The following is a 15934-nucleotide window of genomic DNA, read 5'->3' as shown; positions in this document are numbered from 1 at the left end:
GTTAAAATGCTATTTAGCAGCAGCAAACTAATTTCTGATTTATACGATCTAGATCTTCTCTGAGAAACTTAGTTATTAATATTTGAAGCGCAGCTACAGTTTTAGGGTTTGCTATGAGTCACCCAGCCTCATGATAAAATCACTTTTAACTTTCTTTAAAGCAGTCCCGCGGGCCCCCAGCAGACCTACGCGATTAGTCAACCAAGTCTTTTCATTGCAACTGAGGTGGAGAGCCTGGCAGGGGAGGAGGCAGGGAGGAAAAGAGAGGAGGGGGCTGTATTTGGAGAAGAGGGGGTCACCTTTTGTGCAAATATATCAACCAACTAGACTGCCACTCGAATCAGGTTTCTGAGAGAGAGAGAAACAGAGAGAGAGAAGAGGAGAGAGAGAGAGAGGCGTTCATTTCGCAGGGAGAGAGATACGGAGAGGGAAAACATCGCTGGAGCATTGAAAGAAGCGAAAGACTTACTACTGGGTCAAATTTACAGATTCTTTATCCCTCCAAATTAAATAAAAACAGAGTGAGCACTTTGTAATAAAAAAAAAAAAAGTTGAAGACGCAGTTATGGCCGGAATAAGGTTGGGACGCAGAACAGCGCTGTGCACCTTGCTCTTCTGGATAATTCAAGGTAAGTCCGCTACTTAAAAAAAAAAACATACACATAACTTTAATTTGCCGCGAACTGGTGCAGGTTGGATTTTCGTGCCTGCAGGCTGTAAGTTCCCCACTTCTGTGCTCCGCTGACTCCGACTTTCAGAACGACACCGAACCTGTCTGTACACGCCGCGTTGCGTTTCCCCCGCGGCTTGTGGCAACTTCTTTTCCACTCGCTGTGGTTTGGTTCGATTCCCAATTTTTCACCGTTAAGAAACCTGTTCAGTTTTGGAGTTTATACAAAAGACAAAAAGAACAGGTGGAGAAGCAGGAACATTTGTGCGTTGAACGGAATTTATTTATTTCAACTCGAATTGGCAATAAAAAGTCCTTGCGGTTGCGCAGCCGCTGAGCGTGAAGTGATTGGTTGAAGTGTGAAAGGTGACTCTTGGTGGAAGTGGTTGGAGTTCTCGCATGCTACTCCTGCTACTTCAGAGGGTTTCAGTCAATAAACACTTAGTAGTGTCTACATTAAAAACATAATGTTGTATAAATATGAATATATTTTTTAATTCCTCATAATGTTTAATTGCTGAAAAAAAATACCACAAACCCATGAAGAAAATACTGCCAAATCCTAAAATCTCCTCAGTAAATCTCTCCCTTCGGACTTAGAAGTCCCTTTCATTGTGAAGACCATACCTCTGGATCAAGATCAGGCTGTTTTCCAGCTCTTTGATGTCTGATCTTTGGGATTTATGTCTCCCTTGCTGGCACTGAGCCTCCACCCTCAGCTCTCCTTTGGTGCTGCCAGAAACACTTAGTAGTTCTAAAATCCAACCTGTATTTCTCCTTATTTGATCTGTTTTAAATGAACTTTGGTCATGGTTTACCCTAGAGGACTATTTATATAGTGCTCTTGATGCTCATGGTCCTGTTGTTATTGTTGTGGTTTTTTCATGCTGGGGAATATAATTACCTTTTTTAATCATCACAGTAATCTAGAATCCGTGCATGCACATTGCTTAGTACCATTTGTATGATATTGAAATATATGTAAACACACACACACATATACATTTACAGAATCCTGGAAGTTGAGAATTACAGCCCTGCCTTTTACCTTTTTGGAGGGAGGGGTGAAGGGTGGAGCCTGAGTGCTGGTGATTCCTCTCTTTCAGTGCTTTTCTTCCTTCACCAGTAGCTCTGTCTCACAGCAGACATCTAAAGCTGAACTATGGTGCCTTGTGAAAGTATTCACACCTCATGACCTTTTACAGATATTGCAGCATTTATTACTTAGTGTGATAGATCAAATATAAATTAGCACATATTTATGGAGTAGTTTTCAACATTTTCACTAACAAATCTGAAAAGTGTGGTGTGTATTTAGACTTGCAGTTGTCAACTAGTACTTGCCATTTTCTCCATTATCCTTTGGATTTGTATGTCACACTACCTATCTTTCCTTTTGACAAGCTGCCCTTTAATTACTGAACATTCCCAAAGCATGATATTGCCACTACAGAAATAAAAAGGCGTATTAATGAGGGCTGTGTTTCACCTGGGGAAAGTTCCAGCTGCCAAAGACAGAAATTTAATTCAACCTCAGCAGTGGACCTGAGCTAACTGTGTCACTTTCAGTTCTTGTGAAAGTGACACGGTTCTTCCATTCTGTTTTTTTTTCTTCCTTTCTTTCCACCTCAATCTTGCTTTTGGATTTCTCAGTTCTCATTCTTTTTCATTCTACCATTTTTTAAATATCCTGGTTGGGTCTGTTGTTTGGAAGTGACGAAGTTATCCTGCGCTGCTGTTTCCCTACCTTTAGCCTGCAGTCCAACCCATAATGTGCCCTGTAATTGATAGAACTGGGTGTAGTGTGCAGCATATCACACAGCTGCACTGCATTGATTAAAAGTCTTGGTTCCAGGTGCTAAGCTTATCTCCGCCCAATCTTCCTCCCCAACCCTCCCTCCTTCCGTGCTGTCCCACGCCCTGGAAATGCTGCTTTAAAGAAAGAAACAAAAAGATTTTGTCTTCTTCTTTTTGGGAATCTCATATTTTTCAGTCTCCCTTGAGCGTCTTTTTTTTGTCTAACAATAGCGGCTCTTATTGACTTTCACAGAAACTGTGTCTCTTAGACATATATTTTTAGATTGCTGGTCTCATACTTGCTGCTTCCAACTATATCAATGTTGAGCACAGATTAGGAAAAAATACAAACACAGACCACCCAGATGTTTGCTGTCACTTATGTGGGTTAACAACTCTGTCAGTAGTTTATGGAAGAAAGCTTTTACTACTTAGTCAATCTTGTTCATTAAAGCACCAACTACTGGCTGCTGAGCTCTGTGTCTCTAGCCATTACAAGATTAAAGTCCAAATAGGCATGAAATTCTTTTGGTATGACAAACAATACCACAGTACCATGGTATGTACAATAAGATATAATGATGAAAATCTGACTTATTTAAGGTAAAAAAAACAACAAAAAAAAAACAATTATCTCTATTGCTGCTAAATAATATATGGATTTAATGCAGCATATAGTTCTTCCATTGATCAGCTCCTATCAGTGATCTGTCACATACAGTACTGAAAACATTCCCTTTTCCCCCCAATTTTTAAAAAATATATATACACTTGTGAAAAGTGTCACTAGTCTGGGTATGTAAAAAAAAACACATGAAAAATTTCTGTAGCACTCAAAATCAATATGTCTATCAGTGAACCTGCTGCTTGTACAGTCATTGGTGTAAAATAGATGTAGAGAGAGATGTAAGTCAGAAATGGCATGAAACCCCAAAGAAAATCTACACATTTTAATAAAATGTGTAGTTCTGAAACTACATTCGTAATAAAAGAAAAATAAAATTTAATATCATCTGCATAGCAATGATAGTAGAGATTTTTAAAAGATAACAGTGAGGGACCAAAAGGGATCACATTAACCAAAAACAACAATGGCTCCAAAACTGAGCCCTGTAGAACACCAAATTGAGCAGGATTTGAATTTGATTTGTAAATATGTAGTCAGGAAGATTAATCTGTCATGCAAGTATGAGGACAACCATTTTAAAGCAAAACCTGAAACACCAGTAAATATTTTAGCCTTTTTAGCAGAATTGGATGGTTAATAATATCAAAAGCTGAGGACTGGTTTCAGATAAGCAGCACAGAACATTTACCTGCATTGCTCTGCGTCAAAATATTATTTGAGACTCTAAGAAGAAACATTTCAATTGAATGGGATTTACAAAAACATGCCAGAAAGTAGTCCAGATCAATAAAAGCAGTTATCTGCTTGATTACAACCTCCTCTAAAATCTTGGCCAGGAAAGGGAGCTTTGAGATGGGTTTGTAACAGCTGAAAAGAGAAGAATCCAAACTAACGTTGGGTGTAAAGAATCATTTTGACAAGGCTCCGTTCAGATCAAGGTGTCGGCCTCTGACACATAGAGTTGGCCTTTTTGTCTAAGGCTGCCTTAATTCCCCATACTCATTTCCTCACTTTTTAATTTCTGTACCCCCTGCCAGCTACACATCAGAAGTGCACCCCCTGCAGCCGTGGGTAATTATTATGGTATTAGGCCAGAAAAAGAGTCATTTAAGCCAAAGGAAGATAAAATCCAGTGGACCTCCCTTAACAGCTGTCCTGGGGCACTTTGGGGCTCAGGTTTGTAAAGCCACACACTGAGGTATGCATAGATGTCATCTACTCAGTGATCTATAGCTGTGCAGGCATGCAACCTTTAATTGTCATATGGGCACGTATATGATTAATGGGGATTCCTGATGTTAAGCAATACCTAAAACTTTATAGCTGAATTGTCAGTGGCACAATGCTTGGGAATGCATGGGCAAGTTGGCTCCTTCTACCATTTCCAGTCCATAACAAAAATATCCACACTACTTGAACTTCTTTAGCAGTTTGTCCAGAGGCAATGGAATAGTTTATATGAAAGCATATTCATTTGTTAGAATGGCCTAATCAAACCCCAGACCTAAACCCAGGTAGGAATTTGTGTCATATATATTCTTTGTCCAGTTTTACTGAGCTTAAACTATTTTGCAAGGAAAAATAGGCATACATTTCAGTCTCTAGGTGTGCAAAGTTAGTGGAGACATACCCCAAAAGACTCAAAGCTGTAATTGCAGCAAAAGGTTCAACTACAATGTGTTGAGTCTGGGAAATTCAAAACTGTGGAACATCAAAGTAATCCACACAGTACACTTCATGACAGTACACTACTTTGAGTTGGTCTATCAATAAAATCCCAGTAAAGTACTTTAAAATTAGTACTGTGAAAATGTTAAAAAGTTTAAGGGGTATGAATTCGCAAGGGCCTGTAGCTGAATTTTGAGTTAGTCACTGCTTGGAAATGCAAGCACTTGTTTGCCCCCTCTGTCATTTGGGTCTCTAGGGGGAGTAGGGATTGAAACGGAGGATTCAGAATGGTTGTGTTTGAGGATATGTGTGACTGAGATAATGACTGAGTAAATCACTGAGTTGGAATAAGTGGCATTCCTCTGAGCATGCTGTTACCTGCCATGTAATATGTGTTTTAGTTTGTCATCAGCTCAAATTCTACAGAAAGAAGGCTTCCTTTCTCACTTTATAGCCCCCTTCAACCACATTTCTAAGAGAGTAATCCGTGCACAAACAAGCATCCACAATTTACTGGTTATCTCCCCCATTGAGGCAGTATTATAGATAAGAGGCTGTTTTAAGTAAGGTTTAAAAAAACTGAAAAGCTCTGAAGTCCATTTAAAATGTCCAGTGTAGTTTATGATTTCCTCTGAACACCATGTTAAGCCATTTCATCAAAGTGACAGGACACTGATGTTGGCGGGTGAGCTGGCAGCAAGCCCCAGACAACTGGGCATCAGCACATGGTACAGTGCACACACGTGTTTAATTCTCCAAAGTTGGTTAATAGGGTGAATGTAGTTCAGAGTGCAGATGAAAGAAAGTGTTCCCTTTCAATTTTTTCTTTTCTTACAAGCTTGGAGGTTTAAAGAGCTGCAGTATATAACTTTATATATACTGCATATATACTGTATATATACACAGTACAGACCAAAAGTTTGGACACACCTTTTAATTCAATGAGTTTCCTTTATTTTCATGACTATTGACATTGCAGATTCACACTGAAGGCATCAAAACTATGAATAACACATGTGGAAATATGCACTAAACAAAAAAGTGTAAAACAACTGAAAATACCCCTTATATTCTAGTTTCTTAAAAGTAGCAACCTTTTGCTGTGATTACTGCTTTGCACACACTCTGCATTTTCTTGATGAGCTTCAAGAGGTAGTCACCTGAAATGGTTTTCACTTCATAGGTGTGCCCTGTCAGGTTAATAAGTGGGATTTCTGGCCTTATAAATAGTCATGAAAATAAAGAAAACCCATTGAATTAGAAAGGTGTGTCCAAACTTTTGGTCTGTACTGTATATACAGTATATACAGTATATACAGTATACATTTGTATATATATGCAGTATAACAGTCTGTTATACTGTCTGCTATAACAGACAGTTATGTACTACTTTAAAAAGAGGTGACTACACAAGCCTCCACAAGTTTAATCTACAGGTGGAACTCACCAGATTATCTTTATCTATGTTCACTGTCACTGTCCTTATCATCCATCTGATTCGTCCCTTTATTTTTGTTTGCTTCTCTGTCTGTTTATGTTTCCATTATGATGAGAGATTTACTGCACTTATCTGTTTCCTATTGTTGCTACGTGCCATCACTTGCTGTGATTTAACATGTAGCCTTTGCCTGTACAAACTGCTGTGCTCTAATGTGTGGCTAACTGTTAATGACCCCGCCAAGCTTCAGGAAGACAGCCTGCTGGTTTTTAGAGGGCGAGGAGTCTGTTTGCTTTTACACCCGTCCCTAGAGCCCTTTCACAATGGATTTATGGACCACTATTAATGATTTTTCAAATAAGACTGACCATCCTCCCCCCTACTTGACCTGCCCACTTGTTTTTCATTATGAATAGTCTACTTTTGCATCCATCAACGCCATGGTTGGTATTTCAATTGGGTTTTTACCGCCCACATTTCATCATGTTTTGTAGAGCACAAAACAAAATTGAAAAATATAAAAAAATATTCCTGAAACCAAAAAAGCTTTTTGACTCATATCCACAAAAAACATCATACATGTATGATAATGGGTTGTCTGAAACCTCAGTGTGTGATTCTCTCATATTAATATATTAATTACTTGATAAACATATTTTCCACATCCACTGTAAAACATTCTTTATGCTGTAAACAATTTTGGCCAAAGAAGGATAAAACAAAGACATATTGAAGCCTGGGATTAAGGGAAGGAACATCCCAAGCCAGAGGAAAGGAAAAACAGCATAGTTTATGACTCGACCATTAGAGATGGCTCAAGAAAAGTCAGACTGCATGGGCGTAGCTGTTGTTTATGAGCATAAAATGTATCCAGTGTTAATCTGAATCTGAACCAAATGAAGGAGAGAACGTTTTACCTCGGATCCATCTATAGTGGATATATTTTATCTTACAAGCAACAGATGAGTAGTGAGTTAGTTAGCTTGAAGTACTTGTTATGGCTAAATGACATGTTCTGGCTAAAGTAAATCCACTAATGGATCTTTGAGGGTGTGGCAGACCCCTTTGGCTATTTGGCTTGAGGCTACATTTTTGATGAACTGTTAAATGTTGATTATGTGGAGAAAGATGAGATGTAACTATAATCTAAAATGTTTTGGTGACTGTAGTTTGGAGTGTTGTTTGGGCATAAAAGTAAGAACTGGATCAAAAACTGCAACATTTTAACCTAAATAATGCTAGAATTTCAATGTTTCAAATTAGAGTTTTCATCCCATGCGATCATTCCCTGCTGAAGTAAAATACAGGATGACTACGCTTGCCACAGAGCACTTTTGAATCTCTCCAAAAGATACTGATTTGTTGAGTCTCTAAACTAATCTTCTCGTAACTTTTTCAACCCTTCTGAATAAATCACCTTCTAAATCATAAACCCAAATTTGAGCTGGAAACTTTAGTATCACTATTTGTCCCTTGGTGTTTCAGACCTGACATTATCTCTTTATGACAACTTGCAGTGGTGTTCTAGTGCTGCTGTTCTTTCTCTCAAGCTATTGTTTTTGAAAATCAACAGCTATTGTAAGTTATGAGCTTAAAAAAAAGGAAAAAAGTGATACATGCCCTTTAATTGCTTGAAAACTAAAATGCATTGTTTAAAAATGACAAATGGAAAGGTGAGGTGCATGACACTGCAAAAAGTGCTGAGCGTGGGTTTTTTGTTGTTTTTTGTTTTACTTTGAAGCAGTGCTGCCGTGAAATTAGTGGGAGTTGCTAGCAGGGAAGGAAGGAAGCAGGGTGGAAGGGATGGACATGGTTATATCAAGGAGTGGGATGAGAGAGTGATTAGAACAGAGCGTTGTTCAGCTACCGTGGACTTTTATTGTTCTCGTCTTTGGGGAGGAAGTCGGTGTTGATGTGTAATTTTGAATGCAGCCTTGAAAAGAGACTCCATGTCTCTGTATGTGTGTCCTTGCTGCTGCAGTTGGCAAATTGTGTTGGGGGTGGGTGATACAGCTTGGGTTGGAACAAAATTGAAAATTCACAAAGCTCTTTCAGGATACGGGGTTAAGAGCTAGCCCATTTAGATAGAGCGTGTAGTAGAAAGATGAGAGGAAGAACCTCTGTGCCTCAGTCCATTTTTCATTAGAATACACAAAGAAAGGCAGGATTTGCTTGAGCTCTTTTAACAATTCCATATTTAACCCAGATGCATTAAACTGAGAGGTAAAATACGATCATTTTGTTGGGATTTTCAGTATTTAATCCATGTCGTTGCCATTTAATTTAATCAAATATTATTAAAAATAAATCTATGACTGCAGGAATAAAGATACGACATGCTGGATAACGGCAGGATTGAGGAATACCAATTAAGAATGGGGAATGCCATGCAGAATCCCTGGATCTGTGGCCAAGGAGATCATTTTCCTGGCAAGCAGAGAAGAAATCCTAACCCCTGTGCCCCTCCAACCCTAAACCCACCATCTGACTGCTGGCTGGGAGAGGGCCCGCTGGGAGCCCCGCAAGCTGTTGCCTCTCAGACATCAACAGTTGCCTCAGCAGCAGTTGTTGAATGCATCCCTCGATTGAAGCCACACAACAGCCACTTTCTTTTAGCACGTACAGAAACACACACTGGGGTTTCATTAGCACCTTCTGTCTTTCCACATTGCTGTTTTTGACTTGTGTGTGAAAGACAAAACACCCAAATGCACAATTCTAACTTACAATTCAGTTTTTTTCCCCCCTATTACTTTAAGAATTAATTATGTACCCATCTATTATTTTATGGCCAATCACCTATTTTGTAAACCTGAGTCCAATGTATTTTTAAGGAAATACAAAGATATGTTTTTGTCCTAATTTGCTAAAATATTTCTAAGCTGAGCATTGAAATATTTTAGCATTAAAATATTTATTGTAAAATGAAATCTTACAAGTTAAATTTTAATCTAGGGTGGCAAAATCACATGAATTTCTCTTTCTTTTACACAATTTTTCATGGCCACTTCCGTATGTCAGAGCACTCCTGATGAGACCTCAACTTTAATCTAGTTAATGGTTAAGCTGCTGTGTTACCATCCCCAGTGAGGCTGGTCACTGTTTGACAATGAGATCTTCTTGCTTTAACTGGGCCAGGGGGACATGGGAGACAAGCAAGGCAACATTAATCTTCTGCAGTAGAAAGGAAAAGGAGGAGGGGAGTGCTAGTTGTAGTGTTTGTGCGTGAGAAACAGAGGTGGTATATATGTGTGTGCTGCATCACCTGCATGCAATTGTTTGCTTTTGAAGTTGATAGTTTCCTGTGACTTGATGCATGTTAGTGAGGAAGTCATGTGAGAACAAGTCCGCAGCAGCAGTGACCAGATCTAGTATCAGTTTTCAGGGCTTTGACTCAGTCCTGTAGCCTGAAGAGATAACTCATCTTTGTTTTATGGATTTCTTTCTTACCAGAGCCCCTCTAAAAGTATAGCCAAAGACTTCAGTTTCCTTTGCTGCTTTCTGCTTGTGTGAACTTGACTTTGAAAGAGAAGAGTTTCTATGCTCTGAATGTTAATTTTCTCCTCAAGTCACACCATGTTCCTAACTTTAGAGCAAGTCTTTTGCTCTAAAGCTTTTTCTTCTTGTCCTTAGGACGTTTTTCAGTCTCCATCCTCTTTATATGCAGTTTTCTGCAAATCACAATTTTGATATGCTTCAGTGATTAGAATTTGGTGGTTGCTTTTGTAAACTCCTTAATCAGAAAATTTGATTGCTGATATTATATTAGAAGATATAAGAACAGCAATATTTTTTTCTGATCTACCTGCTGTTATTGGTCATCATTAATTTTGTCTGTTAGAGCCAGATGTGACATGATGCTGGGTTTTAGAGCTGCTGCCGTAAACAGTGTTTTACCATTTTGAAACAACGGAATTATTCCAGAGGTCACTCTCTCTGGAATAAAGAAGAAAGTGGACAGTGAAGAGAGTGAATTCTCTTCACTGTTGTTATTAAACTACAGCCTGCATTTGCATTTTCTCGAAAAACATATCCAGCATCTTCTATGATCCAGCATGTTCTATGATTCAGAGATTAGAATGATAATCTCTGTGATTATCATCTTCTGAAGAAGAAGAAGAATACCTAACTTTGGATCATCTCAGTATCAGCACCCACAATGAAAAGTAGCGTTTAGTGTGACCTTGTAGTTGCACGTTCATGGATAAAAAAAATTGGATTTTTGTATTTTCTGCTTTCCAGTGAGGACTGATAATGCTGAAGATCAGTAAAGTCAAGTCAACAGACAACTTACTTTCCAACTGTGTTATTTGGTTTTCCTCCCTCTTGAGAAAAAACAAATAATTACTTACTTATCACTTAAATAAGTTCAAAGGTGTTTGTCTCACTGACATTTGAGTGAGCTAATGTTACATTTATAAAAATAGAGTCCATTAGGTTAAGTTACAGATACTGTGCATTAAGCATTATTTTAACTTTTTGTATTAGTTATGGCCATATTTTTGTCATAGAAATAGAGTCAAATTTATTTCTGTCATTTCTGTTGCCCATTTAGTGGAAAAGTATTACAAGCTTCCATCGGGCCAATATGAATATTTAATTCAAAATCAATAGCCTTCCATTGTGTTATGACTCCATCAGACTAAATGACTCCCAATTACATGTCTGCAGTACAGATAAACACATGTGATGGATAGTTATTGTTACAACTACAAAGTACTTAACTGGTTTAGAGACTTGTTATTAGGGACTAAAGTAATTACTTTCCAAATCTTTGCCTTGAGAGCATCTTGCATTTTGCCCCTGCGGCTTGTTGCAACATTATGATCAAATGTTCTAAATAGGGTTTGAATGTTTTTTAAGTGGAAGTGGGAATATTGTATGCTGTACTTGTAAAGGTTGGGAAGGGTATGTGCTAGCTGCCACATTGTGTCCTGAGAGAGGTGTGAAGGTCCAGGACAGCTGAGTGGATCCCTTTGATCCAGTTCCCTACACACATACACTTTTTGAAGATTGTGTTTGTGGGGAATGATGAAAGATGTACCCAACTACTCATGTCAATTAGCAGTCCAGGCGTTTGCACTGCTCATTGTGTCACTCCCTATTCCTGTGAATTGACAGCAGTGTATGATGGGGGGTGTGGGTGGGGACGGGTTAATGACATAGGCAGAGAGGACACATGTTTAATAATAAGTCCTGACCAAGAGGGACAAGCAGAGGGGAGGGTTTGTAGCACGGTGGGAGGATGATGGCGCATTCAACGTGTCACCGCTTTTCATTATGTCTCATTTCTAGCTAGAGCTAGAAATCAGTATCATTATATAAATGAAAATGTTTTAACCTGGCTTAATTATAATAATATGGAATTTATAGGACTGTAGAAACAGTGAGGCTGAAAGGTAAATTTGGAAGCATATTTGCTAAAGCTCAAATGATAACATCAATAATAATTACCGGTAACCAAACATTTCAAATGAAATGTACTAAAGATAGAATACAGCAAACTAAAGCAGAACACAGCTAAAAATGCTGAGCTTCAGCAGACAGTTGTTGAAGAGTACAGATTAGCTGACCGATTGAAAGACTGTGTACTTTTAAGAAATGTACAGAAACAAAATATTGAAAACCACAAAAAACTTAAGAATTCAAAGCAAGCAGATGACAACAGAAGAAAAACTAAAAACCTAAAAGATTAAATTCATTGAATTTCAAAAGGTGTGCTTGAGATGCAAACATAGAAGACTTGCTAAATCCTAAACAAAATAGCATTTTACACACAAGAAGCTAAATCTAATGCTACACTATTATATGGCATGCTAACAGCAACTATTATTTGCTAAAATACTAACATTGGCTAAGGTGCTAGGCCTTGCATGTTGGATAGCTAGCAGGTTGGCTAACTAACTTTTCTCTACTAGCATATCATTTATTTTGTAAAATGTTATAGGTATTTGGAAGCAAATGTAAGACAGGAAAGTAAATAGAGTAGTTATGCAACTATGCAGTTGAATACACCATGATTTTGCTTCAACTAATTATTTATGAACAGACCTACAACAAACTTTTTTTTCCCTACATAAACCATGTGTTTGTTGGAATTGTTTAAGTCAAACTGTATTTCAGTCCAATAGCATATTTAATGAGTCAGATGACTGAGTTAAAAACAGACATGAAAGAAAGCAGGAATTCTCTGGTTTTAAGTTCATTGTCAAAAACGTTATTATTTAATCTCTTTTAATATAAATCAGCTTCTACTCCCATAATACAGTTGTGATGGAACTGATGTATGAGTTAAATTGCTGAAATAAACTTTCAAATATAACTTTTCAAGTGAACCTGTATTTTTCTGTGTATATTGTCAGCTAGGCCCTCCTCTGTTTGCACCTGAACAATGCTACATTGTAAGGGCATTCCTTCAGTCTATTGGAATGCAGGTATTAAAACTGGGCTGATTACACACATTGCACAGACAGACAGAGGAGGGTTTGGTGGGGAGGGCAAGGAAAGGAACAGGAGAGGAGGTGCAGAGAGAAGGGAGTGAAGGAAGGCAGCAATAAAGCGAGAGCCCGATGAAAGATTGTACTTGGTACTACTCAAACTTTATGTGCAATTATGCACACATGGTTGGATACTTGTATGCGTGTATAAACGTGTGAGTGGACAGATCTGTAACTGCAGATGTGGGGTTTTACAGATGTTTGCTTGAAAACACCAATCATATATGTGTATATGTGTGTGTGTGATAGAGACAGAAAGAGGAAGAGAGAGAGAGGGAGAAAGAGATGGAGAGAGAGACAAAGGGGAGTATTAGCAGTTGGTGTGGAACCAGACTTTGCTGCGTGTGTGGGCATTCGTCACTTGGGGCAGTCAGGGCTGTTAAAAGCATGTGAACATGGAACACCAACACAACCTGGAATCCGGACTTAACAGAGGTTATAAATAAGTGTGTGCGTGAGTGTGTGTGTGTGTCCAATCCCACTTCAAGAGGGAGTACCAGTGGGCGATAGGACAGCAGTGGGTTTGCTCTAAAGCCAATTCTTTGCTGACTGCACACGGACAGAACAACCTCTTTTTTTTCTTTGATTTGCCTTTGTCATTATGTCTCATTGGCTTTGTCTTTGTTCTATGCATTGCCTCATTCCCTACTTTAGTTATTGAAAAAAATACTCATTAAAATGTTTGCAAGTTCAAATGTTGATTAAATTATTTTATTTTTTGTGTTAGTAAAAATAAACTGCACTAGCTTAGATTATTTTAGTACCTTGTGGCTATATTGTTTGTTTGCTGGTACCATACTATGGCCTCTCGCTTAACAGCTGGTGATATATAATCCAGGCTGTCAGAGTTAAACCTGTTCTCCTTGGCAAGGATGTTGGTGAAGTAAAGCTGGCCAAAGAAAATCTACCATTGAGGGTCCGCACCCTTTTCAGGAGCCCTTCACCCACACACATACACCCACACACACACACACACACCCCATGTTGCCCCATCTGCTCGTGGGGGTGTGCGGATGTGTGTATGTTTGGCTGTGTTTATGGGGCAGTTGGTTGAACGGTTGAGGATAGTACCAAAGCCAAGCCCACCATCGGCATGGCAGCATAGAAGGCACTCAAAAGTCAGCGTGCTGCAGAAACACCAAGCTAATGCTAACTCTACACTGAGATTACCTGAAAAAAGCTTCATGATCAGAGCAACTGAAAAAGAGGTGGACCTTATGGTTACTCTGATAACCAGTCAAATTACGACACACTTGTTCTCCTGGGGCTGTGCACCTGTTTTCTCTCTGACCTTGCTTTGGTTGTATCCTTCTGTCTGTCCTTTACTACACCCACCTGTCCTTTACTTCTGGTGAAGTCTAGTCACTTCACTAGACTATTGACTAGTGACTAGTGAATGAAGGTAAAAAGTTTAACATTTGACCATCTTTCACATCCTATGTACATTTAACAGGAAAAAAACTCCTAAAAACATTTGAAAGCTGCAAGCAGAGACTAATCGGTACCATATACAATTAAATACACAATTTGAGTATTTTTCAAATTCTCTCATTGAAAGTTTTGTTGTAGGACAACCTACAACAATCTTTACCATTTAAAGATTTAAATGGTAAATTTAAATCTTAAAGATTGCATATGTTTTCTATATCTCCAATATAGAGGCAATATTTTACAGTATAATCCTCATCCTGTTTCAAATGAGAAAATCATTGCCCTTTTTTTGTTTAATCTGGTTATTAATACAGAATTTAATTTAAAACACATCTTCTTGTATTAGTTCAATCCAGAGTTAGACTGGTCAATTTATGACCCATTTCTATGTTAACAACAACAACAAAAAAAAAACCCCATCAAAAATGGGTCATTTTTATTCCCAGGGTTTTAGAGTGTTGGTTGCAATATTGTTTGTACATTTTTTGTCTGTATTTGATTTCATATCATTCCACAACCAATTGAGAGGTTGCTCTTTTTGCAGTTTCTTTATTCAAGTCTCCCTATGCTCTCACTCTGCCATGTGGTCAGAGCCCCTGCTGTGGATTATCAGTCAGTCGACTCGCAGAGGGCAGACCAGGCTTCCAGTACAAACATGAGACAATATCCAAATCGTTGGCTACTTGGCTCCAGACTGAGGAAACAAGCAACCATATCAGACTGAGCCAGGCTCAGTCCATGAACCATATTAGCCAGTGATACTATACACTGCTGTGCCTCTGTTTGTTTGCTTCAGCTGGTGTTTAGTGTATTGCAGTCCAAAATGGAACAAATCGCCAGAAGCCATTACTGTTTGTTTAACATGTGGGTGTGAAGAGGAGTTTCACTGGTAAAAACAGTGTTATGTAATGTTAATAAACTTAAAACCCTAAAAGTCTTACTAGAGCAAATCAGAACTAATGTAACAGAGCTATTCCAAGTTGCTGCCACCATGAATGACTCTTCCAGAATCAGTGAGAAACAGGTGAGACTGCTAGCTTAACTGAGTTAATTTACCTGACTGCGTGTCCATTTTTTACTCAAACAATTTATTCTGTGTGCTTTCTGGGGCATAGCTTCTAAATATAACCACATGCTGTTTTTGTGAAACCTATTAGAATGGAACAAGCACTAGGTTTGATTTATAACGGAGGATGCTGAGCATCGGGGTGCTGGTATGCTGAACACATACAGGAACGCCTCTTTAATCATGGGGGATACAGCTGAATACACTGGTTCTTTCTGCTTTCACCTAGGAGTGGGTAAAGTTTAAGTTTGAGTGTTTCCTCCCAGCATTCTATCTCCCATCTCCACCTCTGGTTCATAGCTCATTATAGAGAGAAAGGGTTGGCTTTTTTGCCCTGCAGCAACATCTCTACTTGGAGATGGAGTGTTGGAGTCATGGAAAATTCTGAAGCGGCCCATGACAGACAGTTTCCATATCTCGTGTCCGTCAACTTGGCTGACTTCTTTTTCACATTCCTCTGGTGACACGTCGTCAGCCTTCTCACATCTTCCAGGTTATGACAGACTCCCCCCTCATTCCACTGTCTTTTTTGCCTTCGCTCTCCCCCTTGAACTTGAATGGACAAGCTGTAGCCTTTCTCTGCTAACCACTGGAAAATGCTGTTTCGCCCTCCTCACCATAAATGTCAAAGTTTGCCCCAGGCCTGCTGATCCATCTGCAAAATGTGTCTAATTCTAACCTTAGCTAAGTCATTTCTTAATGGCATTTTGTGCCATACAGCCTCAGAGGACTTTCTTTG

At 38.8% G+C, this 15934-nt stretch overlaps 1 protein-coding gene across 3 annotated transcripts in view; it reads left to right on the top strand.

Annotated features, from left to right (window-relative positions):
* Positions 1 to 303: 303 nt before the first annotated feature.
* The window catches only part of bcam (basal cell adhesion molecule (Lutheran blood group)), an 81416-nt gene continuing 65785 nt past the window's right edge, over positions 304 to 15934 (top strand). For all 3 annotated transcript variants that reach the window (XM_032558254.1, XM_032558252.1, XM_032558251.1), the window contains exon 1: positions 304 to 629. In XM_032558254.1, coding sequence (XP_032414145.1) covers positions 566 to 629 — 64 coding nt within the window. In that variant the 5' untranslated portion in view covers positions 304 to 565. The remainder of the gene's footprint in view (positions 630 to 15934) is intronic.

This window comes from Xiphophorus hellerii, chromosome 3 (assembly GCF_003331165.1).
Source record: "Xiphophorus hellerii strain 12219 chromosome 3, Xiphophorus_hellerii-4.1, whole genome shotgun sequence".
Classification (NCBI taxonomy): domain Eukaryota; kingdom Metazoa; phylum Chordata; class Actinopteri; order Cyprinodontiformes; family Poeciliidae; genus Xiphophorus; species Xiphophorus hellerii.
The sequence above is the reverse complement of the archived record's forward strand: the minus strand, read 5'-3'. Positions and strand labels throughout refer to the sequence as shown.